Here is a 25,369-nt window from a genome sequence, read left to right as displayed (position 1 = left end):
TTTATCGTTTTTATTTATTACATGAATTAAGATAGTCGGTGAAGACCAAGGTTTTGCAGTGTCAACAAATTATGATCTTTGGTAATTGGGCTTCCTACAATGGAATAATTAATCACGGTCAATCACGCATATTAAACGGTTTGTTATGGGCACATGGATTCTGAAGGAGATTTTCTGATGCATATTCTCTACATAAGGAAGTTTATAGATTAGAGAAGATAAGGTATTACAACAATATAGGAGTACATAAGGAAGTTTATAGATTGGAGATGATAAGGGATTACAATATAGGAGTACGTAAGGAAGTACATAAGGAAACGCGGCTGCGGGATTGGTCGAGAGTTACCGCGGCCCTGGAGGGATATAAAACATAAAGGGAGAACACAATAAAGGGAGTAAGTACATAACAAAGTTCATAAGGGGAGCACAGTGATCGCGTACTAGCGTTGACATCGGACGCGCCTGTAGGTACCGTACGCAGAAATAATTACTTATAGTTTCGGCCGAGCGCGGCGTCAGCCGTCATCGCCGCATATTCTTTGAAACCATGCGTTTTGAGGAACTCATAGCGAATGAGGTCCTGGCGTTCCTGCAGTACCAGCTGGACGTCATGGATGAGGTCAGTGTGACCCAGATCTGCACCTCAAACTTCACTCAGGCGGACATAGGCAACGCCAAGACACTGCTATTCGAGACTGCTTATGGCAGACCGAATGCCGTCCCGCAGGAAGGATGAAAAGGGAAAGAGGAGTCTCCAAGATATGATTAAAGTGTTGAAGGAAACCGACCCGGACGACGTACCAACTTTCGTGGCACGTTCACGTTTGACCACGTCTACGTCACCAGGCTATTAAAAGACATCACAAGCATGAGGTCTAGCCTGGTCGAGCAGCAGTTGAAGCTGGAAGCATCGCAATCTACCATCAGCGATCCACGCAGTGAAGCGAGTAACGAAACACTGTAAGTAGGTCACATGCGCCTGCCAACAGCGACAACACACGCCGCGAACAGGTCAACGCATCGCCCAGCCCAGGTCAGCCAAATTGCACTCGTCGCCGGTCACCGTCACTGCCAGCGATGCTAAACTGTGCCCCGCCCCCTCCGCGACGAATGCAAGCACGTCAAAGCCTAGACGTGTTTGCTCAGCTGCCGTAAAGCAAATTCCCGTTGAACGGCAACCTAAGGCTATTGTGGGAACTCAGAGTCACCCCGAAGTAACCCAAGGCACAGTTCATCTTGAACCTAGCAAAGGAAAGGCTGATGCAGATGGTTTCATCAAGGTGGAGAGGAAAAAGAACAAGCCATCTAGTCGGAACCAATGCGGAACTGCATTGACGGGTCCGAACATGCAGCTGCGTCCAGCTATACCTACGACGCAGTTGTATGTTCCGCGCTTGCATCACTCTACGAAGGTCGAGGAGATCGTGGAGTATATTCGAGTGAAGACCAACTGGACTTTGAGAGTCGAGAAGTTAGAATCGAATCATAACACGAACTTTAAATCGTTTGTGGTACGTGTGCCGACTCAGCATCTCGACATGTCTCAAGAACAGTTTTGACCGAAGGGTGTCGTGTTCCGGCGATTCCGCGGGAGGTTACGCGACACCACGAAGTGCAACATGACACCGCAGATTCGTGTAGACACTTAGCTTTTAATTATTTTATTATTTACATGTATTAGTTTATAAGTTTTGTAATGTCATTTATTTATATATTGTGTTTTCTATGGGCAATTAAATAGTTGCCTGAAATAAAGGAACAAAAAAAATAAGGAAGTGTGTAAGGAAGTACAAAAGGGGAGTACCTACATAAGAAAGTTCATACGGGAAGTAGGTACACTAAGGTGTTTTGTCGATACTTTGTATTGTGTTAAGGAATAATATTCCATCTCTTGTTATGGACCACATAGCAATCACTAGCTTCTGCCAGCGGTTTCACCCGCAACCCGGGAACTACTTCCCGTACCGGAATAAAAATAGCCTATAGCCTTCCTCGATAAATGGGCTATCTAACACTGAAAGAAATTTTCAAATCGGACCAGTAGTTCCTGAGATTAGCGCGTTCAAACAAACAAACAAACTCTTCAGCTTTATAATATTAGCATAAAAAAGGCCTTTTTAAGCGCTACATTCTGTCTTAACATACCGTTTTCCAATTCTTAATACATATTTCAGAAGATATAACCGAACTAAAGCATACAGTCTATAGTTTTGCTGTGTTAAGGAATAATATCCCCCCTCTAGTTATGAACCACATATCAATCAAAAGGTCTTTTTAAGCGCTACAATTTTCCTTAACTTACCTCTTACCAATTCTTAGTATTTTAGAAGATATAGCCTAACTAGAGCATATAGTCGATAGTTTATACTATGTTAAGGAATAATATCCTACCTCTAGTTATAAGCCATAAAATCAAAAGTCATTTATTCAAAGTAGGCTGAAAATCAACACTTTTTGAAGGTCAAATTAACAAAAGACAGCCCCCAAAACGCCCGCCCTTCACCACTTCCTATGTGTTTTTGCACAACATACATCTGACGAATTGTCAGTACTTTAGAAACAAGAGCCTATCTGTGGGCCTGAATGTAAAGTTTTAAATAAATAAATAAAATTATACTATCATTAGTTTTTAAGTTAGTGAATCCCTTCTCATCAGTTATATCTAATTCGAAAGGCATTTATAAATGCAACTTAAAAAAAAAAACACATTTATTAAAACTTGGCTGCAAGACAGGACTTTTTGAACATCAGGTATTTACAATAGATAGCCCCTGAAACGTCCACTCTTCACCACTTCCTATGTGCTTTTGCTGGGAAGAAGAAGTGGCGCGACAAACTCCTAGAAGAACCTCCTCCGTTAGAAGAACCTTAAACATTGTTTGAGATATTTTGTATACAATGTAATTTCTATATTACAGTACAGGACAATATGCAATATTGACATAAAATTACAGTAAAAATGACTTATACAACCACCACATGCTAGCTAGCACTCACCCTACATAAGTACCTTAACTAACTCAAGCATATAATAAGTTTGATGAAAAAACATTATAGCCTCCAATTATTTACCCTTAATAGGATATAAGGAAGTGTCCACCAACATGTGCTATTTTATTGTAATCTAGTAAATAAGACCGCTCAGCCAGAATATAAGTAAAATAAAAACAGTTTACAAAATAAAATCCCTTCTGTGGTAAAGAGACTTTCCAAAGGCAATATTTCGTAGTAATATAACACCCACTGATTGTCAATAATTATAACTTTGAACAGAAATACTCTATATGAAATAAGCTTTCTATTGATGAATCACTTAATGCTAGAGGAGAGGTAGACCAAAACTCTCATTGTTTTTTTTTGAAAAAAAGACGTTCAAATCATCATAAAACTTCAACGTCAATAAAAGTAATTTTGTAAAAATAAATGTTACTACAATTTCATACATCGCAATTGCCAACGCTATTATATAGCCGAAAACTCGCACTGGTTTAATCACATAGTGTCCGCTTTTGTGAATGAACTTGTATGGGCTAGTCAAAAAAAATTTGTTCGCTATTTCATGAGCCTAAATGATAATCAATCATCAGTAGAACACGTGGTAATAATATTTCCAATGAATTACATTTCAGACTGTATAAGTGGTCAAAGTTCGTGCTCTGGTTAAAACATTCCAGTGTTAGGTATATACCTACATATTATCCTCATCCCCCTCATTATCCTTGATTTTCAGGATAAGCTAATTTACTACGTCAGAGATAAGCGTGGTGATGTCAGATCTATTGTCCAATATCCCACAAAGTTCGAACAGATCTACAGTATTAAGATATGCCTTTTTTAACTATTGCATAAACATTATAAAATGAAATGTTTTTGACTTTTTACACATTTGATATGACCTAATTGAATTGTGAATATATTGCGAATTTAAGAGGAACCACCCATCTTGATTTCAGCTTGTATATTTCTACAATATATTTGTATTTATTTTAAAAAATATATGTAAAAAGTGTTGATTCAGACGTACAGGAAAAATTGCCAAAGACACGCCAGATGTAGAAAACAGTATTTTTATACCACTTGGGCCTGTTCATAAATCGAATGCTTCAACCAGTAAGTGCATTCTGATTGTTTTTTTTTTTGTTTTAAACACTGAATAATTCGAGCCTATCATGGACGTTGTAACGACCCCTATTCCTGTGAGGTACAGATGCGTTGTTAATGACTTGATCTAGGTATAGATAGTTCAACTCAGATTTGCGCGCGGCCCTATGTGTGCGTCGGCTTGTAAATATACAACTTTCATTCGTGTGACAGTAACGTCGTCCGAGCATGACGTGTTCTTATCACTTTTTCTTATGGGTACAGTCGTTTACGAAAATACTAGTTATTCACGGAGAAATTATTAAGGAGTCAGATAAAGCGTTTCAAAAAAAAAAAAACAACATTCAAAGCTTTTTATTATTAAATATAGTTTTTCATTATTTTCTCATAAGTCTTTTCAAATTGACATTGACAATATCTAAGAATTAAATACTCCTTACATATTTTCTAGCTCGGGGTACGCCGACAATAAATAAAAGTGTGGACTAAGAATGTAAAAAGAGGTATAACCTAGTATAATAATGTAAACAAAATATGTAGGGAATTTTAAAAAATTATATTGCTTCGCATAATGTCGACCAAAATAACAAAATAATGAAACTCATAAATGAACGTTTAAGTCAAATTGATGATGGGATGTGGCGTAATACTTGTCGACATGTACAAAAGAAAAAAGAAGAATACTATAGACATTTTGACATGGAGTCAAAATTTATAATTCACCTTGGAGAGTAGCGAATCCGAAAATTCATCATTTGATTTTTCAAATAGCGATTCATAATCATTATAAATAAATAAACATTAAATTACGTAATAACTGTTTTTCTTTAAACACCCGTATACAACCCCTACATAACTGTATTGTACCCGACTGTACCTCATGTCACGCACACAAAGTCACAGTATATGTACAAGGGTTACCCACACATAAGGCCGCGCGCACGACTGAGTTGAACTTACTATATTAGCGACAACAGTTGTATGGTCTCATAAAAGGAAAAATTCGAATTCAAAATCTTTATTATACAAACTTGGCTGAAATACAGCACTTTTTGAACGTCAAAAATTTACATTAGCCAGCCCTCAAGTTTTCCAACTATATCGAGGTCGGTAGTCTAACCGGATGCAGCTGAGTACCAGTGCTTTACAAAGAGTAACTATATGACCTCCACAATTCAATTACCCCGGCAACCCACCCTTGGTAAGATTAGTTGTCAAACGTATTGGCTTCTGGCTGGCTGGCAGGAGCTGGATGCGAGAAGCCGAAAATCGATCTCAGTGGCGTGCACTTGGAGAGGCCTATGTCCAGCAGTGGACTGCGATAGGCTGATGATGATGATGATGATGTATTGGCTTCTGACTAGTCGTAACGACTGCCGAAGATCAATGACAGCTGGGACCAACAGTTTAAAGTGCCCTGCGAAACACAACACAATACTACTAGATACTCGAATTGGTGTCCAAGATATACTGAGAAAGTGCAAAGAAACTTAGATAAGTCGCATAGGTACTTGACAGATCTGAAATCGAACCCCACCACGATTTTTTTGATTATTTATTTGAACCCGAGTGATACCGAACAAATATCTAATAGTTGTTACGTATACTTTTGAGCAAAACTCAACTATAGGCCGACTAAATCTTTGTAGTGTGGGCGCGCTCTAAAGGCTCTGAAAGTACTGAACCGATTTGAAAAAATCTTTCACTGTTTGAAGCTAGATTATCCCTGAGTAGGTAACATAGGCTATATTTTCTCCTGGTACGTGAAGTAGTTTCTTCGAGACGCGGGAAAACAGTTGGTTGTGATATAAAAATGAACAGTAGCGTTAAAAGAGAGCACAACACGAAAAAATCTCACTCCTCCTTAGTACTAGCTGTTTGATCCGCATCCCGTGGAAATTACGCTCCGTATCGGCTAAAAAGCCGCCAATGTTACTCGGGAAGAGTGTAATAGTGAAATAAATGTCCATATCGTTCAATAGTTTAGGTGTACAAACAAACAAAAAAATTCGTCTTTATTATACTGTGACAACGTTTGAGACGTCATAACTCGTCATACTCTCGTTTCAAACTGGTGATAGCTAGTTGTCAACCACCCCCTAAATTATTTTGAACTGTGATATAATAAATGCTCCCTGTGCACACTCATTAAGTCATGCCTATATCACGCAAAACAAAACCGTTTTCCTTAATTGTGAATTGAATAAAAAGGATGGATTCATGAACATTGTTACATTCATTCGCCATCAGCCGAGGAGAATAAACGGGTTCTGTTTTCATATTTTGAATAGAACGGTTTTTGTCCTCGAAGATATAATAAATATTTAAACGAAATATTTTTTGGCATAAAGATATTATTCGGTGATATCTCTTTAATAAAATAAACAAATATGTGTCGCTTCAGCGTATTTCTGTGTTTGGTAAGTAAACATAACTATTATGTAGATTAAAATAAATAGGGTTCTCAGACTACTAAAAGTAATCTCATGAAAGAATATAATCATATAATTTGAAATCATCAATCATTTAAAAATTATAATTTATGTTCAAGGAAAATATTTGAAAATGTTTTCATACATGCGGGTCTTGTTCTTAAAAGTATTCCAAGAAATTTGCTTTTTAGATAATAAAGAGCTTGTAAAAACCACGATTTAAAATTTTATTTCAGGTCGCCATCCCAGTAATCTGCAATCTTGTTGGAGCTGACGCTGGAGTAGACGAATACACTGTGTATTCTTTTGATATCAGTAAGTACTTTAGGTTTATTTTTTGTAGATTTCTATCCTTATTATACGAATTTTCATATCGTTACAAAGGCTTTTGTAACGATTTGCAGAAAAAAATAGGTATAGAATTAATGTAATTATTAAACAAGGAAAAATAGGCACTTATTACTAGAAACGACTGCCAAAAATATACTAACTATGGACAGTATTCACCAATTTAACGTACCTGCCAAGAAACGTTACCAGTTAAGCGCTGATTAACCTTATTCACCCGTCGGTTTTTAACAATTGTTATACGGGTATGTACATTTGTTTAAATTTTTGTTTTGTTTTACAGTGGATATGCCCAATGACTGCTACGGAAAAAACTACTGTTTTACAAAGGGTGATTCCTACCCCCAGAAGGACATTGACACTTTGTTAGAAAATATTCCCCAGGTAAGTTTAATTTTAATTTCAAATAACTGATAGACCATACAAATGATTGTATGTTAAGCACACCTAAGAAGATCTATGGAGTTATACCAGAGAAAATGTAGAATGAGTGATAATAGCGACCAGACTGATTATCAGCTTCAGTAGCAAGGTTCACAAAACTTTTTAGAAAATCTGAGATTTAAAACTATATACTACATCCGTCATCTTAACTGCGGTTGGTGTTTGAAATGTCTAGCGCGCCCCTTGTTGTATTATTCTTTATTGCACTCGCATGCGTACGACTTGTTGTGCACCGCATCGTAACCTCGTCACCGGCAGCTCAGATTACATATTACTAAACATTTTGGATATTTCCCTTTTTGCAGGCTTTGGAGAAACTGTTAAAAGATCGCCAATCTTCCTACATCCAAGAAGATGACGATGTCAACTGCCCAGCAAATACCATCTTTAAGGTAACTTACTAGTTAACATAATCAATTCATCATATCTCATCATATTATATTTAGCATCGTAGCAGGTTAGGCAAATTTTCTATTCATCTAGCTTGTTTGAGGTACTCTGAACTTGACCAAATTGCAAATCGCCTTTTTTAAATCAAGTAGCTTATAAATCTCTCTCATCTACTTACATTAAATTCTATTCCAAATACTTCTTTTATTAAAAGGTAAATAGTTCTTTTGTTTGTTGTCTTGAATACAATTAGGTATCCGATGAACTATTATTCCGATTTGAATAAATCTTTGCGTTTGTTTTTGTGCTTTGATTAGATAGCTTGGTTAGATTTTTAGACAGTTCTACTCACGTTTGGTTAAAACTCATTGCCAACTGACGAGGAAAACGACATTGAACACCTAAACTGATGATTGAATAAAAAAATCTACTCAAATTCTATTGGCAATCGAATACGATCTAACAACCATAAATGTCTTTTAACAGCTAATGAATAATAACACTCTTTGATTTTCAGGACAAGCCCATTTACTATGTCAGAGATAGGAGTGGTGAAGTTAGAGCAGTTGTGCAGTCTGATAACAAATTTTTGCAGAGTTACAGTACTAAGGAATGCTTGTAAGTAAATTCACATTGTAAAGGCGCATTAACATGTTAAAAAGTTTTTTCTACCCTAATATAATTTAGAGAAAATATTTTTTTTTTTTTGTATGGTTAAAAGGTCAGAAACTTCTCAACTGATTTGAAAATTTCTATCACTTTTTGGAAGCAATATTATCCCCAAGTAAGATAGGCCGTATTTATGGGTACTCCTACAGGACTCGGCGAAACAGTGGGAAAAGTTAGTTATCAATAAAATCAGCAAAATCGATTTTTACTTTTCCCTTTTCATACATCAGTGTGTTACACAATACTGCTATTCTTATTTAATTATTGTTTACTTTTTTCAGATATGAGGGAAGAATCACTAACAAATCGCCACACCTGAATAACACTTCTTTTGTGAGGGGAGCAGTTCTTAATAAGTTCAATATCACATGTGAGACCAAGTTTCTTGATTTCGATTTCTTCGTTTTAAACACCGAATACCCTGAGCCTAGAATGGAAGTTGTAACAACCGCTATACCCATTGCGTGCAGATGCCAAATGAATAAGTTAAATGAGTTTTATAAGCGTTAACATCAATATATGGGTATCAATTTTCTTTAGACAACACTGCTTACATAATGGATTTGAATAAGATAATAAGTATTTATTTAAAGTAAGTGTAAATATTTTATTTTTGTGAAATAAACAAGATTATAAACGAATAACATCTCTTTTATTTTACCCGCCACAACACTTATTTGACAACCACAAAACTTCAAGTTACAACTTCAAATACTAAGAAGCTCTGAAGCAGACGCAGCGTGAAAAATCTTAACGTCAGGATCGCTGTCACACCTCACCGATTCTCTCAAAATACATTATAGAGAATTGCTACCACCTATCATTAGTTGCTACTAATTGCTACCCCCGTGGTTTTGAAGATATTTAGCATCTAAAGGTGACAGCCATTCTGACGTCAAGATATATACAGAGATAGATACATAGATAGCGCCTACATCAAAAGTACTGTTTTGTATTTAACTGACAACTTGCTAATTTATTTTTACATAAATAAAATGCAAACCAAAAAAAAATATCCAGTTTAACGGCAAATAAGAGCATGATCAAATACTTAACATTTTCTCCGAAAAAGAAATGGATCTTCGAATAACAAAACTAAGCTTCCGAATACTGAACCTCCAACAAAATTACTAAGTTACCGACTACAGAGGTTTTATCAAAATAATCATATTTTTACAACTTGCATGAGCTGTTTTAATTTCTATTGTTGGTTTTCAAAATTATTTTTTAACACGCTTCATTTAGCTTCACTTGTAACTATTTATGTAAGAAAATCTTGGAACCTTAATTTGACCCACTTCCCAGTCTTCGATTAAGATGAAATTTTGCACACGCTCTGAGTTATGGCGACCATACATGACTAGCTAAGCAACGTCATCATAAATCCAATATGGCCGCCTCCCCAAGATGGCTGTTTAAAGGGAAAGGGTTTACTATTAGGAATACGAAAAAAGACAGTCACATGACTTAAATCCAACATGGCCGCCGTCCCAAGGTGGCGGATTGGCCATTTGAAATGCAACTCTATGATTTACGTATAAAATATTCATCATCTCCCGAGCCTTTTCCCAACTATGTTAGGGTCGGCTACCAGGATGCAGCTGAGTACCAGTGCTTTACAAGGAGCGACTATCTATCTGACCTCCTCAACCCAGTACCGCTAACCTAGTAACCGGGCAACCCAATACCCCTTGGTTAGCCTGGTGTTACTTTTACTGGCTTCTGACTACCCGTAACGACTGCCAAGGATGTTCAATCACAGCGGGGGCCTACACTTTAACGTGCCATCCAAAATACAGTCATCGGTGTCTAAGTTATACTAAGAGATAAAGTACATACAAACTTAGAAAAGTTGTATTGGTAGGTACTTGCCTGACCTGGAATTGTACCCACGCCCTCATATTTGAGAGGTTGCATGGTTCTTTACACACTAGGCCACCACTATTCTATTTACGCATAAAATAGTATAAAATAAAAATTGTGGTTTAAAAACTAAAAAACATGCTTTTAAAAATTACAAAATAATAAAAAAAAAACACAAAATAATAATAATAAAAGAAAGCGTGGAGCCTTTTGTCTACAAAGAGTATAGATCACATATACTCTCCATGCCTTCTTTATATTCTTTATCTACTTTAAAAAACAGGGGCCCGATTCTCCTAATTTTACCTAAGCACATACGATTCATATTCGACTGTGATCCAATCCCGACTCGATTAAGATTGAGGCGTAGGTATGTGGCATTTCGCTATTTTTTCTTTGAAACAAACGTTTTTATCCTTTTCTGTCATTCGACTAATGAATCATTTTGTCTGCAAATGATTTACGATTCCAATATGATTGTAGAGCAAACTGCCGTATATATCAAAATCACCAAAATAGCAGACCAATCGCAAACCAGTCGAATGTCGTTGGAATACGATTGGTCTTATATTAGTAGCAGAATGCCCGATATGGTTAAAACTACTATTACGATCATATTGCGATTCGATTTCTATTCAATTTTGACATTATTAACTTAGGTGAATCGTGCTCACACCCCGAAGATTTCAACCCCAATCGGGGTAAAATTTTAGCCCTCATTCACAACCCAAAAAGGCTTCCTGCGGCTTTAGGGAGCCGCCTCTCTGGGAAGGACGACTTAAATCAGTCAGGTTGATGTTTTATATGGAGTGGAATCTTTCTACCTAGAAATTATGAAAATAAGATGGAATCCTCTTTTAACCAGCAAAAACCAGCTGTTGTATCAAGAAGTACTGAGGTACCAAAATAAAATCAGAAACAAAATATGGTAATTTTGCTAAGGAATACAGACCTAAAACTAGTTACCCTAAACCCTTAAATGTGGAGCACCTACGAGAATGTATTTTTCAGTACGCAAAATGATGACAAAATCGACATCACATGCATGTCAAAGGTTTTTGCGAAGGTGTAAAACACTGAATAGTTTTGATGCCCACAGTCAAAACTTGTTTAATAAGTGAAGACTCGGCAATGCGAGTAGCGCATAGTCATAAAAGCTCAAGTGAATTACATGCAGGTTAGGCAAAATATAAATTACATCTAGGTACATGTCAAGCAATTTCATTATTTACTTTTCCATTGGCTCCTAGTAACTACTAACACGCAATACGCAATCTGATGATTTAGGATTTATTTAACAGTGAAGTTACAGGCAGGCAGTAACTGTTTCACGCTACTATTCTGTAAACAAAAGCACTGAGAAAGTTGGCTGTAACGAAATTAGCAGTGGCAGTTTCTGACACTTACGCGAATATAAGACATCTAAATAAAACTACTTTTACGGAAATTATCACAGTTATATTAATATTACTTAATTCCAACATAGGATAGTTTTTATTTAAAAAAAAATATATATAAAAATAAAAAATAAAATTTATTCCGGACATATAGCGCCATCTATTGGTCAAACCAAAAATATGCCGGAAGTCACTATATCATGCGAACGAAGTCGCGGGCAAAAGCTAGTATTAATATAAACGCGATAAAATCCGTAAAAGTAGTTTTACTTAAATGTAAATTTAAAAAAGGTTTAATCTTTCACAATTATTTCACAGTTCTCTTCGTTTTCTATTTTTTGTAAAGACCTAATTCCTTATGTAAGAAATTAACAAGGAAGACTACTTTCATGTGTTACTTCTTCGACAGTTTATGTTGAAAAAAAAATACAAACCGACCTGAATTCAAAACGCATGAGTATTTTTTTTTTATTTTAGTATTTTCAGCAGTTAGGTGACATGAGTGATAAACATATTTTTAAGTTTCAATTAGTCTACAATGAGTTATAATTACGTAAATAGTATACGTCATGGTGTTTCCAATAAGGAGCATCGTATGACATAAATGTTGATAAATTCGCTCAATGACGTTATATAATAAGAGGTAAATACATTCTATACCCACGTAAATTACCTACTTTGGTTACTCAATAACATTGATAACTCACTGAATATATTTTTTTAGATTATTATCTATTCCCAGAAAATCATACCAGATTGAAACCACTTCTATATAAAGATTTTCTAGCAATTTTATTGACTGTCGGGAACGGCGTCTGATCTAAGATAAAGCGATCAGCGAGCTGCGCAGACACAGAAGCACTCCCTATTCCTTCACTCTCATGGCCTGATGGGACGGTAATCCGACACGACCGGAGAGAGATCAGGCGCAGGACCGACATTAACAGGTGCATGGTGCATAAATTATTTTTAATATTTTCCGAAATAATATTTTTTTTAGTTTTGAAATCCACAGTCGTAATTGTAAAATCAAAGTTCTTCATTGCCAACATGCATCCTATAATAACTTCCTAAGTACCCAAAACTATAAAAAATCTAAACAAAAGATACCTATGACCTATTTAAAATATTATTCGATTATGTCTAGTAAACTCATTCTGGGAAATAAATAGGTAACAATAACAATAATTATTTATTACGTATTGACGACGGTTTTCCTTAAAATATTTCGCATTATAAACGGTGCATCCCTCTACTACGCATCATTGTCACTGTGCGCTTGATCAGTACAACACTGTTGAAAGGAACCAATCAGCGTACATTCACATTTTTATATAAAAAAGTATTAATTTAATTACCTATTGCATTAGCTAATATAATTTTAAACATTATTAAAATGGCAACTATTTACTTATTGCTCGTTGGTGTTCTTTTGGTAAGTCAATTTCTAGCTACTTTATAGTAAATCAATAAATTAGTATGAAGCACACTCTATTTCATTGTATGTATTGAATGGTGCCAACCTTAGAACTGCTACCAAGAATTTCCCACTGGAAAAACCTACGCTGTTGTAACTAAATGAATAGAAACTGACAAGAAATATAATTACATGGTTAAAGTCTGCCAATGTTAGTGTAGATAAAGAAGCAATTTTGAATACTTAAAATGATATAAGAATATATTCTTATATTAACCAGTCTTACCAAGAGGCGTCGGGTTCCCCGGATAAGATAGACAGGCAATGCTCCTTGTCAAACATGCGTCTGGTTAGACTGGGAGTCGAACCTACTTTAGCCATAGTTACATATGTACATATAGTACATTATTCTTTCTGTATTATGTTTCTCTTCATTGTAAAGTATTACTCATGTTAAGTATTGTCGTTCTACAGTACAGTAAAAACATTTTGTTGTTATTTATTTTACTTATTTTATAACATTTGTAATTTCAGACTGCCTTTACGATGAATGCAGTGAAAGCTGCACCCGAGGAAGGAGAACTTTTATCTGATTCCAGAAATATTATGCAATGTACGTATTTCTTTATAATTAAGTACTGTTTGTATAAAACCAATCAATATTGCTATCCAAGATCAAAACTATGCGGTTCGAGGGCAAGTTCTCACTACAACTATAGACTGTCCAAAGGGTTTTGTAAAATATATCCATTTGTTTTATGTTGCATTTATTATATTATCAAACATTTAAACTAAATAATAAATTCTCAATCGAGTGTATCAAAACAAAAAATATATAGGTACATTTCATAAATAACTGATGATTTTTTTTTTCTAGATGACATGCCAGCGTCCTGCCAGGGACAGTCATACTGCTTCGAAAAGGGAGATGATTACCCTGATGACAAAATTGAGGAACTTCTACAGGACTTGCTCGAATCGGTAAGCAGATCCTACATATACTAACTCATACATGTATACAAGACACTGTCTGACTGAAGCACTACAAAAACTTAATAAAATAGAAAACTAAAACTTTACCTACATTTCATTACAGGAGGTAGACCAAAATACCCCCCAGGCTATCGGGTCTCGTTTCGGAGATACATATGACGAGCCAGACTGTGAATCGACCTCTACGGTAAGTTCATTTCTAAGGATTTCCTATGTTTGAGTTTATTCTTTTCTTTTAATTTGTCTCTCTAACAATAACTTTTGCTCTACGAAAATTATGGGTTAAACTCGCCCTTGTTCATTCATCTTCTTCAAAATGTATTGTATTTATAACTAGTATGTGCAATAAAAGACAATCATAAATTTTATTAGGACTATACATTTTACTTATTTTTTATATGAAATAGTTGGTAGCACTCACCAAATGATATTGTGTTTCCAGGAAGGTCCTATCTACTACATTACAGACACTAATAACAAAGTCAGAGTAGTTGTACAATTGCCTAAGAAGTTCCAACAGATCTACAGCGTTAAGCGATGCGCGTAAGTACATTGAATTTTGAAATTGATTAATAACAATTAAGTGTACCGGATATGTAACTTTTGATGATGATTTATGTAACTTGAAATTTTGTTGGAGTTATGATAACATTTCAAGAATTTAAACAACAAATAAAAGCTTACATTTATTAATGCATAGTAACAAATACACCAATAGATTTTTTAAACTTGTATTGATGATGCATTCCGGATTTATACACCACATACGTCTTGGGTACTTATAAGGTAGTTGGTATATAGGTTAGCACTGAGTTTGTACACAACCAATGTGTTTTCCTCATACGTATTGCCGCTACTGCAACCAAAGAGAAAAATAAAGTTTAACAGCCTATTACTCGGTCGGTAAATTATGACAATCAAATAGAACAATACAACTTTACCTACGTTAGTTAATACCAAGCATATGTAAATGTCATAAATTAAATTTAAAAAACTTTATATTATTATTTCAGGAACGAGGGACCTATCAAAAAGGATACATCGCACTTTTTGTTGAGAACTACTTTGAGGAAATATAAGATGGAATGCGTTACTACAAAAATGAACTTCGACTTTTTCGTACTTAACGAAGATGAAACGGGTCCCAAGATGGAGATTGCCTCGGCAAAGGACGGCATTCCGGTATGCTGCAAGTGCCGTTACGATGCTAAACGAGACTGAACTACTATGTAAATCTACAAGTTGTGTGAACAAAAAGCAACAATGTCTTTAGTTTCATGTTAATTATTCCTTGTATAGGGAAAAAACTGATGTATAATTTCAAGAACTTGTTTATTTATAACATTTGTATGAATGTTTCAAAACGCCATCTGTTTTCAAGCCATCAGCCTGCCTCAATAGTTTTTTTTATTGAATTGCTACTTTAAGACTTTTTATTAGAATTCGTTTTACTAGAAAATAAGTATAAGGTGTTTTTGTTATAAATTGTGTAAATTATGTTAAGTAATATTTATTGGATCGTATTTGGTGTTGCCTACTTTTTAATTATTAAAAAAACATACTATATGGAAATACTTATTTTTATTACCAATCACCGTCTCTTATACCCAGTCCTAGTCTATGCCTTATCCTAGTCCCAGCTCAGTCCCTCTGAGTATGGATTAAATTGAATAAGGGCATGAACCAGGACTAGCTATCAACCTTAGAACTATTATAGATATCACAATTATTTACTGCTCATAAGAACCTCCTTGACTTGGGAAACCTTTTCTAAAACGTGGTCGTAATGTTAATATCTTTGTAATGTATGTTTCCCGTAAAAATCAGGCGAAAAGAAAAATATCAGATCTTTCAATATGATATAACATATGGACAAATGTTAAACTTGCTTCATTAACTACAAAAATGATTATACGTAGATTTTTAGTTGATTATTGTTATTTTTATAAGTATTGTGCCCTTAATATTATGTGCCCTTGGAAAAAATTAAAAATAAATAAAATTTGCCCTTTACCCTAAATTTTTTATTTACTTAAATACCTAGGTTATTTCTATCTTGCCGAAAAAAGGCAAAAACCGTTATGTTATAATTAAATTAAGTAGGCACATATTTTCTGCTTACAAAAAGTATTTTTCATCCCACCATCTCGGAAAGAGTAGTTTTACCCTTTGATATCTGAGCGCAAAAGTCGTTTTTATCCTCTAGAGCGGCAAAGTGATTTGAATTTAGAACATCGTGTACAATACTCCATTTGTGACAATCTTGATAAGACTTTTCAAACAAATACATATTAAACAAATAAAATACTGGTTAAAATAATTATTAAATTAATTAAGTAATTTTTATTATTGTTTTTACATAGATTTCTAACCTCATTTCATTTTTAAACCGAGTTTTTAAATAAATGAACTTTAATAGGTACTTCTTTTTAATTTGATACTCGTATGTGCGCGCCATTTTGTTTTTTTGCATTTAGTAATTTCCTCGATGAGGTGGGATGAAAAGTTACGTGTTGCACTCGAGTGCAAAGATTTTTCACCCTTGTGCTCTTTTGATTCCCTCGCTATCGCTCAGGATTCTAATTATTGAAACACTCGCTACGCTCGTGTTTCAATTTTAGAATCCTTCGCTTGCTCGGTCATCAAAATTGAGCCCGCGGTTAAAAAGCAACTTTGCACTCTTGTATAACAAATAACTATTATAACACTCTGAGGGCAAAAATGTAGAGGCCGAAAGAATGTAGAGGGCTATCTATCATGACAACAAAATTTCAACAAAATCGGCTTAGCCATTAATTCGGAATAGCTATTGACGTATATATTTATTTAATGATTCAAGGAAAATTAGAGGAATAGGAGAAGGTTTAAAGCGTTGCGGAAAATCCCATTTCGATGTACCTACTTGTATTCGTTGAGAAAGATATTTCACAATATGTACGACGTACGTGTACGCACACAATTTGTACGATTAACAATGATGTCATTTTATTATACAGCATAACATTATTTCACAATCATTTTGCCAATCTTCCTCGAGAGACGGCTAAGTAGGGCTCAGAAATAAACCCATTTGTGGATTTTAGACAACAATCTTAAGGTAGCAATATCATCATCATCAACTGTCCTGCTTTTTCCAATTACGTCATAGTAGACTTCCAGTCTAACCCAATACAACTACTTTTAACGACTGCCTGCCTGACCTCTCCAATCCAGCCAAGTGCTAAGAGTTGACCCTTACTATCGAGCTACCTGTACGGCTATCACTTAGAGCAAAGGCATCAATATGATAATACATTCATCATCATCATCTCCCAAGTCTTTCCTAACAATTTTGGAAGAAATTTAAGGATATTTGGGTATCTTTACCCCATTTACGAGTCATCATCATCATTTACGACATCATCATCATCTTTAGGAAAAAGGAGCGGAAAATCTAAAACCTTGTTTAAACCTTGTGTGTTGTCGTTACTTTTAGCAAACCGACACACACTAAGATAGACGACAGAACCTAGATTATAAATGAGCTATTATTATGTGCTGTAACAGAGAACCACGAAAGAATTAAGATAGATCCTTAATAAACTGACTGCCTTATCCCCCAGAACTGGATATCCCCATTCTTTGATTGGGGGGTTTAATTAAAGCAAATTGTTTTAAAACCGCAGCTGTTCTTCAAACACGTGACGTGATTAGGTTCAGTCATGTTACGCTAATTAAATACAATAACGTTCATATAACAGGAAATCTTACAGTTCCCGACAACACAGTGACGTCAAAGTTGAAATGACGTAGGTAGGGGGGTATCCCACTAGATGGACAGACAATGTAGCCAAGGTTGCCGGGAAGCAGTGGATACGGGTTGCTGAAGACCGAGCAAATTGGCGAACCTCGGGAAAGGCGTTGAGTCCAGCAGTGGACGTCTTTTGGCTGACACAAGAATTGTCTAGGGTAAACTCCACGGAGAACAGATCAAATGACAAGCGAAAGTATCATAAGGCAAAAGCTTAGGAGCTTCTTAGGAGAAATGAGTTCGGGATACGAGGAACCTTATTAACTCCGCCTTCATTTGACGCCTTCTTCGGAACCCGCCAAACAAAGTCTAACCAAATCACCAATCAATCAAGATCAATCATTGACCGATGTGTAAAACAAAATCTGAAAGCCTTGTTAGTTTACCAGCAACTGATATTGTTTTGGTTACGCCAACCGTTTCTTATTTGACCTACAAGGAGGAGCCTGAACTACCTGCCTTATGGCATCTCCGCTCATCTTTCTTTCCTCCGTGGCACACTCGGAAAGGGATGGTCGTCGTATCAGCTCAAACTATTCAGTATAATCGGTTTAATTTCCTAAGTAAATATTGAAACGCACGATTAGTATGTTCTACGACCCATGAGTGGTTTCATCCTGTTTGCGTATTCTTTAGTTATCAACTAGTCTTTGAATGTATGTATAACAAGTTCTTATATTTTATATGGCTTACTTTATTCACCTATATATTATTATTATTCCTCGAAATTATTTCATAGCTACAATCTGTAAAAATATTAAAAAACTTTGAGCTTATTAGCTTATAGCTTCCGCCAGTGGTTTCACAAGCTTCCTGTGTCATTCTGATAAAGCTTTATTTTATTACTGCTTAGGTTAATCAAATCCTTTTTGGTCTTTATCTAAGTCTGATATCATTATACGTATTGATACAAGTGCATTAATATTGCAAACATTCCTTATGAATGATTCGTTAAATGAATACGTACTTTATTAGTAAAAAATGTAGTCATCGTCTAGTAACCTTCATTGTGTTCATTAATATATTTATTTTTACTTAGAAAATAATATTCTAAACTATCTAAACGAATATAGAAAACTATGACGTCTTTTTACTAACCAGAAAATGATGACACTACACAGCAGAAAGGCAAACGGGATTCGTCCTTGGAGAGACACATTACATGAAAATAATGTTTTAAACAATTATAACGTATTTTTTATATCTAAAACTGCCTACACTTAGGTACATCTATAATATAAAAATGAATCGCAAATTGTGTTGGTAAGCGCATAACTCAACAACGCCTGGACCAATTTGGCTAATTATTTTTTTGTTGTGTTTGTTATTGTCAGGAGAAGGTTCTTATGAAAAAAAAATAGGGTAAAGTAGAGAAGTCAGTTGACGGGAGCGAAGCCGCGGGCAAAAGCTAGTTAAAAATACAAATCTCAAAAATATTCATTCACGCACAAACGGCTCAACCAATATTAATGACACTCGGCGGTAATATAGCTTATACATCAGAATAGCATATACGAGTAGGTTTCCTTTTATCCAGATGTTAAAAGTAGTTCCTTCAGTAAGCGGGTGAAACCGCTGAAGGAAGCCAGTTCTCAATAAAAGGGCGTAGGTCCTTTATACGCATGTGTAACATTTAGATCTTTTGGTACGATCAGCACTAGGAGTATACTCTTTGAGTAACAAGGTAGGTATATTACTTCAGTTATATTGAAGACAGAGAGCTGAGCGCACGCCTCTTGTGAATCGGACAGTGATCGTGAAACATGTTTCTAGGATTTTACTTAGTTTTTGTAAGTGATCAAAATAATATTTAATAATAATTTTGTTTTTTTGTGTTCGTTTCGCCATATTTTTAAGTGTTTTTGAAAATCTTACAGTAAATTATGTGTAGGACAATTAGAGATACATGCGTATGTTTTTATTTTTCAATACCAGTTCCAAATAAACTATCGTAAAAATTAAGTAGTTCTCTGAAAACAGTCCTCTAAGAAGTGTAGCATATTTTTTTATTAGATTTCATACAATAGTGTTTTTTAGTCTTTCTCAATTTACTTTTACAACTGGCCTCGTGTATAGAACCATTTATATTTTTTTTATACTATATGTATGTATAGGTCACGACATCGTCATTACAAATTCATTAATTTGTAGTACTGTTTGCTTGTTTTAATCATATTTAAATAAATTACGATCTAATTAAAAAATGTACATTGCATTCATGATGTGCATTGTTTAAATTAATTTTGTGTTATACTTTCCTACAGCTTCATATTTAGCAAAAACAAGTAGCTTATTCCTATAAGAAAGTACCATTTCTTACTACCGACATATCATTATTTATTTCACCTTGAATTCACCAATCGCCATTGTTTTTCATTCGTAAGCCATATTTGTCGTTCGTAAGCTGTTGACCTGACCAATTGATTAAACTGACCCCTCATGATCTTGAGAGCGACTACCATTAATCTGAATGGCAATATATTTTGACACTCCAGTAATAAATGCTATGATAGTTCTACTTATTTATTTATTTATATAAAAATAATTATAGTGGTTATGATATTAGCTATAGGTACTTTGATAAAATTATATGACCAGAAAATTATAGGATGTAGATCATCAAACCACATCTATTGTTAATAATACGGCCGCTGTGGTACTCTGAAGAAAAAAATAAAATTAAGTTTTTTGTCCTAAAATATTGAATATACAGGGGCATGAATAATTTTACCTCATCAAAAGCCTTGATCACTTTAATGTCGATGCACTTGATCAAACATGTACCTACGCCGTCTAGATAATTTGTAGCTGTAATTGCGTTCACTGACAGGTTTTCTCTCATGCACTAAGCTTTCTGCAAACCCGGTACTTGAAGACTAGTTTGCAGTTAATACCTGTTCTAAAAATAAAATTATGTTCAGCCTTATGACGAGTGACAGGGGAAAATGGAAGAAAATGACATATTGAGCCGACCCCAAGTAAAATTGAGAACAGGGCAGGAGAAAGAAAGAAAAAGTTCAGCCTTATTTCCATTCTGTCAGTGAATACAATTATATTTTGTTATATGTACATACATATGTACTTCAGTAATTTTATTTCATGGAATATTTCAAAAAATAATTAAACCTGTTAAAATGCAAATAGGATAATAGTTTACCCCAAATAAAAGAGGATTGTTTGTGTAATCCACTTTCAACTCAGTTGTTTTGCGTTTAATAAAAACTGAAGTAACGGTGATACATACGTTTTTTAATCTCCTGTCATGGGATGTAAGAAAAATAAGCGTGAAAATGAATAATGATTTTCTTAGATATAACCTGACACACTTTGTTTGAACAGTTGAAGACCCAAGTGACAGCCATAATAAATCAACGTGTAATGTCTATTCATGTTTAAGTAGGTATTTCTTCATCTTAGAAATTGCGTAGTTTATTGTTTTTATAGTATTTTAGTTCATTGCCGCATATAGGTAGTTATGATACGCGTAAGTGTAACGGTGTCAAAACGATTCCCCCTTGTCAAATGTGTGGTCTTGTGATTTCAATTGGAGAAAATATTAAAGTGGACTACGTTGCGCGGTGTATTTTTCTCGGGACGCGGACGAAACCGCGGGAATCGACTAGTACGCCTAGAATTGTTTACGTCAAAACCACAGCTGCGCGAGTTACAATTGAATTTCCGAATAGAAAAAAATACTTCCGTTTACGTGCTGGTAAATCCCCGACATGGCTTTGAAAAACTAATTTAATGGGCAGATGGACCTGAGATAACGACACAATGCCACAAATATGTTAGGTACGAATTTAGTAACCATTTATATGATGATGTCGTCATAGTTGACGCATATCTCTATGACGCCTAACTAAGGTAATTTTGTGTTATAAAATACTTAAAATCTATTTTAGTTACTTACGAAGTTTCCCAATGAGCATTGAGGTAAAAAGGTGACCGAAGAAATGTTCACGTAAGGAAAAATTGTTATACGTCTTTTCCCCTCTCTTTCTATATCACGTACAGTCAGAATAAAAGTATGAGTAACAATAGCTGGCTAAAAAAACAGGTACCTACAAAATCGAAATGTTCAATAGTAGACAGACACCTAATTGCTAATATACATATATTATAATGTCAAGTGAAGATTAATAGTCTATAAAATCTCCGTTATAAATTCAAGAAGAACGATGAATAAACATCCCGTACGCTTCTGGTTTGCATGCAAGTCAGCTAAACCAGTTGACACTTTAGAAACTCAACACGCATCTATATTAGCTCGGGTGAATTTATGTAATTTTATGTCTGATTTCCTTTAATACAAGTTTCAAATTATTTTTATCACAATGATACATCTTGCTGCTTGTTTTTTAAGTCTCGTGGCCTCACAATCATCATGAATTCTGATCTTGATCGATCTCTTAAAATTACTTATTAATAGTTTATCCATTTCCCTTGTAATCAATAGATTGTTTTCTTTTTCAGTGCGCGCTCAATAGCCTGCATCTAACAAATGGCGCAACTACAAAGAAAAGTAAGTAAATATTAGGCTTCTAAGGTGTTATTGAATTGTATTTATTATGAAACCACGTAACGGATAGTCAGAAGCCAGAAATTCTAGCAACCAAGCCTTACCAAGGCGTTAATCGGGTAACTGAGTTGAGGAGGTTAGATAGGGAACGCAGCTGCATCCGACTGGAAGCCGAACCCAATGCAGTTAGGAAAAGGCCTAGGCAGGAAATATAATTAAGTCATTACATTAAAAAATACATTAAAAAATACATTAAAAAAATAAATAAACAATGCACTGGTACATACATCTGACATCACAGATGGCAATTTGATAAATATACTGCGCACGCGATGTGACCCCGATAACCTATGTAATTTAATTCCATGCATTGTACCTATTTGTTTGCGCATTTGATTCGTTGTCATTATACCATAGGTACATGGACCCAAGCTGAAATAGTTCAAGCAAAATTAGCTTAGCACAACGGATGTTGCATCTAGATCAATACATATTTTAGCTACCTCCATAACTGCATTATAAAAACTTATTTGAATCAAAATTATGTATTCATCAAAAAGGTACAATAAACTACACCACTATTAGGGTACAACCTGTGTCTTGAGGATCCTAGTTGCGACAGTCTGATATATTCTTAATTATTGACGAATATTAAACATAAGGAAATATATAAAAAACAAGAAATGTGTTATGTGAATGTTTATCATAAACACACGCCGTTTGTGAGTGTGAGTGTGATGGGCATGGTATGATGTTACAAAGTATCAATTTCATTTCTTTCCTTTACTTTATTTCCAATTAGTATGATAAGCATTTCTCTGTCTCATATAAAAAATGCTAATTACCATTTGTATTTTTTGTAGAAGTCGACTATTCAACAATCGTTTTCCCGGGACCGATACAAGACTTGAGCAATCGCTATGGAACCCCCAACATTTCTGATAGGTGCAAGAACCAAAATTTCTGCACTGTCAAACCTGATGATTATCCTGAAGAACTTTTCAATAATCTATTCAAAGGCAAGTTTAAGGTGAGTGTCCAAAACTTATGTACCTTCTTATAACAAACTACTCATTTACTTTAGGACATATCATAAATAACACATATATAAATTGATGTTTCATCAAAATAAAAAGCCAAGAAACTACACAGGTAATGCTTCTTTGATGATTTGTGATGAGTTTATAGTATGGTCTGATTTAAGCATATTACGAACTAAAGTTCATTTTCCTAATAATTTCAGGAGCCGGTATTCCAGCCCACTTACGTGATGACAGATGATCGCCAGGGAGACCCCGACGACATGGACAATTGCGACAGTACCGTCGTGGTAAATAAATTATTTAATAAAAAAAGTAATAAGATACAATGAAGTTAGGGATCAGGAAATTTCTTCAAAATGTATTTTCCGGTTTAAATTTTAAGACAATATGGCTCGGCTACCTCTCGATTAGATCAAAGTCCCCAGCAACACATGTCTGTCTATTAGGTTTGAAGAACCAGATTTAAATAACACATAAAAAGCGTTAATATTGATAATGATAAACTTATACGCAGATTGTAAAGAGAACACACGGTAACATTGCATAACGAATCAGGTGTGCGTCCAAGCGGAACTCGTGACAAGGCTACCGAGGTGTTTTCCTCTATACTCGTCACTAGACGGGTTACTAGTTACTACCGAGCCAAAGATAAATATGTAGATAGGTACATACCCCACGTACAAAACAAACAGTAAGAGGCGTTAACATAATAGTGATGATACTTAAGAAGACTCATCACTAATATTAGCTCAAGCAACTTTAAAATTAAATTATGTGTATTTAAGAAGTTTTATTTCAAATAATCTTAACCCATTTAAGTATTATTAGGTAAATAACATAAAAAAATCGTTGACAAGTCACATCACGCGTGATACTTTTGTATGTAGAGCGAATCAGTTGTCTTATTTAAGTCGATGATTCACTTCCAAATACATTTAGGCGACATGGCTAGATTGTGTCATTGTACTTTTTATAGAGTACCTATTACAATATGAACTACTACAATTTATTGAAATAGTGAATACAAATAATACAGTAGTTATTTTAAACAATTACCTACTTGAATTCCAATTAAGTACATAACGTATATTTGTTTGTTTTCCAGTATGAACCACTCTACAATGTGAAAACTCGACAAGGCGACTGGCGTACAGTGGTCCAAGCTCCTAAAGAGAATTACGTGCAGATGGTCCGATTAGAGACTTGCAAGTAAGTACTTATACGATATCCTATATTGTGACTCACTAAGATGCACTATCAGAACTTAATTGATTAGCTGACTAAGGGCCTCCTCCTTCACAAATATAGTACAAAAGCCTGAAATCTCAGAGCAATTCAGTTTTATAGATTTTTCGAACTCTAGGTAAAACATTAATGCAAAGATGCTATCACCTTAACAGAGATTTCTCTAATATGGTGTTATTTTTAGTTTTTCTATGCACTAAACCCTATTTCTTTTATTTACAGTGAAGTGGGCAGTGTCTGTTTTACAGAATTCAAAGTTCCTTTGGGTTTACAACCATTTTGTAAACAGAAGTACAGCGTATGGGAGTTTCTTGTGCACGATGGTAACGATGGCACTGAGAAAATCAAGGTCGACTTACCGATCTGCTGCTCTTGTCATTACAAAAAAACGTAAGAAATAACCGATATCAACTTATAATGTATTACTATGTAGGACCCATTCGACAATATGGAACAATACTAAATTAAGGTTTTAATTTAAGCTCTGACTGTGTCTTATTTTATATCTACTCTGTACTAGTCAAATTAAGAAAGAAATAAAAAGGAAATATTTTCTATGGAAATGAAAGTAAGTACTAATTGTTTTATTTTACCTTGACACTTTTCCTTTACATAAACCAAAATGAAGTAAGTATGTGTTGTGCGCTAACTTTAAGTTTATTTGTAATCCGATGTTAAACGAACCTTAGTTTGAATGAACTTAGAATATTTTTTT

The 25,369-nt window shown here is 34.8% G+C and overlaps 3 protein-coding genes across 3 annotated transcripts; all 3 read left to right on the top strand.

Moving 5' to 3' along the window:
- The first annotated feature begins 6,330 nt into the window (after nucleotides 1-6,330).
- LOC110383986 (uncharacterized) lies at nucleotides 6,331-9,021 on the top strand. Its single transcript, XM_021344985.3, has 6 exons — nucleotides 6,331-6,521; nucleotides 6,770-6,848; nucleotides 7,165-7,265; nucleotides 7,631-7,717; nucleotides 8,233-8,333; nucleotides 8,666-9,021. Exons 1-6 carry the CDS (start codon nucleotides 6,492-6,494, stop codon nucleotides 8,892-8,894), a joined length of 627 nt encoding a protein of 208 aa, XP_021200660.3. The 5' UTR covers nucleotides 6,331-6,491; the 3' UTR covers nucleotides 8,895-9,021.
- Nucleotides 9,022-12,914: 3,893 nt separating this feature from the next.
- On the top strand, nucleotides 12,915-15,482 carry LOC110383964 (uncharacterized). Its single transcript, XM_021344953.3, has 6 exons — nucleotides 12,915-13,079; nucleotides 13,596-13,674; nucleotides 13,939-14,042; nucleotides 14,158-14,241; nucleotides 14,497-14,597; nucleotides 15,068-15,482. Exons 1-6 carry the CDS (start codon nucleotides 13,041-13,043, stop codon nucleotides 15,273-15,275), a joined length of 615 nt encoding a protein of 204 aa, XP_021200628.2. The 5' UTR covers nucleotides 12,915-13,040; the 3' UTR covers nucleotides 15,276-15,482.
- A 4,007-nt stretch (nucleotides 15,483-19,489) lies between these two features.
- LOC110384033 (uncharacterized) lies at nucleotides 19,490-25,226 on the top strand. Its single transcript, XM_021345063.3, has 6 exons — nucleotides 19,490-19,634; nucleotides 22,321-22,369; nucleotides 23,230-23,396; nucleotides 23,610-23,696; nucleotides 24,515-24,618; nucleotides 24,877-25,226. The coding sequence occupies exons 1-6, from the start codon at nucleotides 19,608-19,610 to the stop codon at nucleotides 25,046-25,048; spliced, it is 606 nt and encodes a 201-aa protein (XP_021200738.3). The 5' UTR covers nucleotides 19,490-19,607; the 3' UTR covers nucleotides 25,049-25,226.
- Nucleotides 25,227-25,369: the final 143 nt, after the last annotated feature.

Source organism: Helicoverpa armigera, chromosome 12 (assembly GCF_030705265.1).
Source record: "Helicoverpa armigera isolate CAAS_96S chromosome 12, ASM3070526v1, whole genome shotgun sequence".
NCBI classification, from domain to species: domain Eukaryota; kingdom Metazoa; phylum Arthropoda; class Insecta; order Lepidoptera; family Noctuidae; genus Helicoverpa; species Helicoverpa armigera.
The sequence above is the reverse complement of the archived record's forward strand: the minus strand, read 5'-3'. Positions and strand labels throughout refer to the sequence as shown.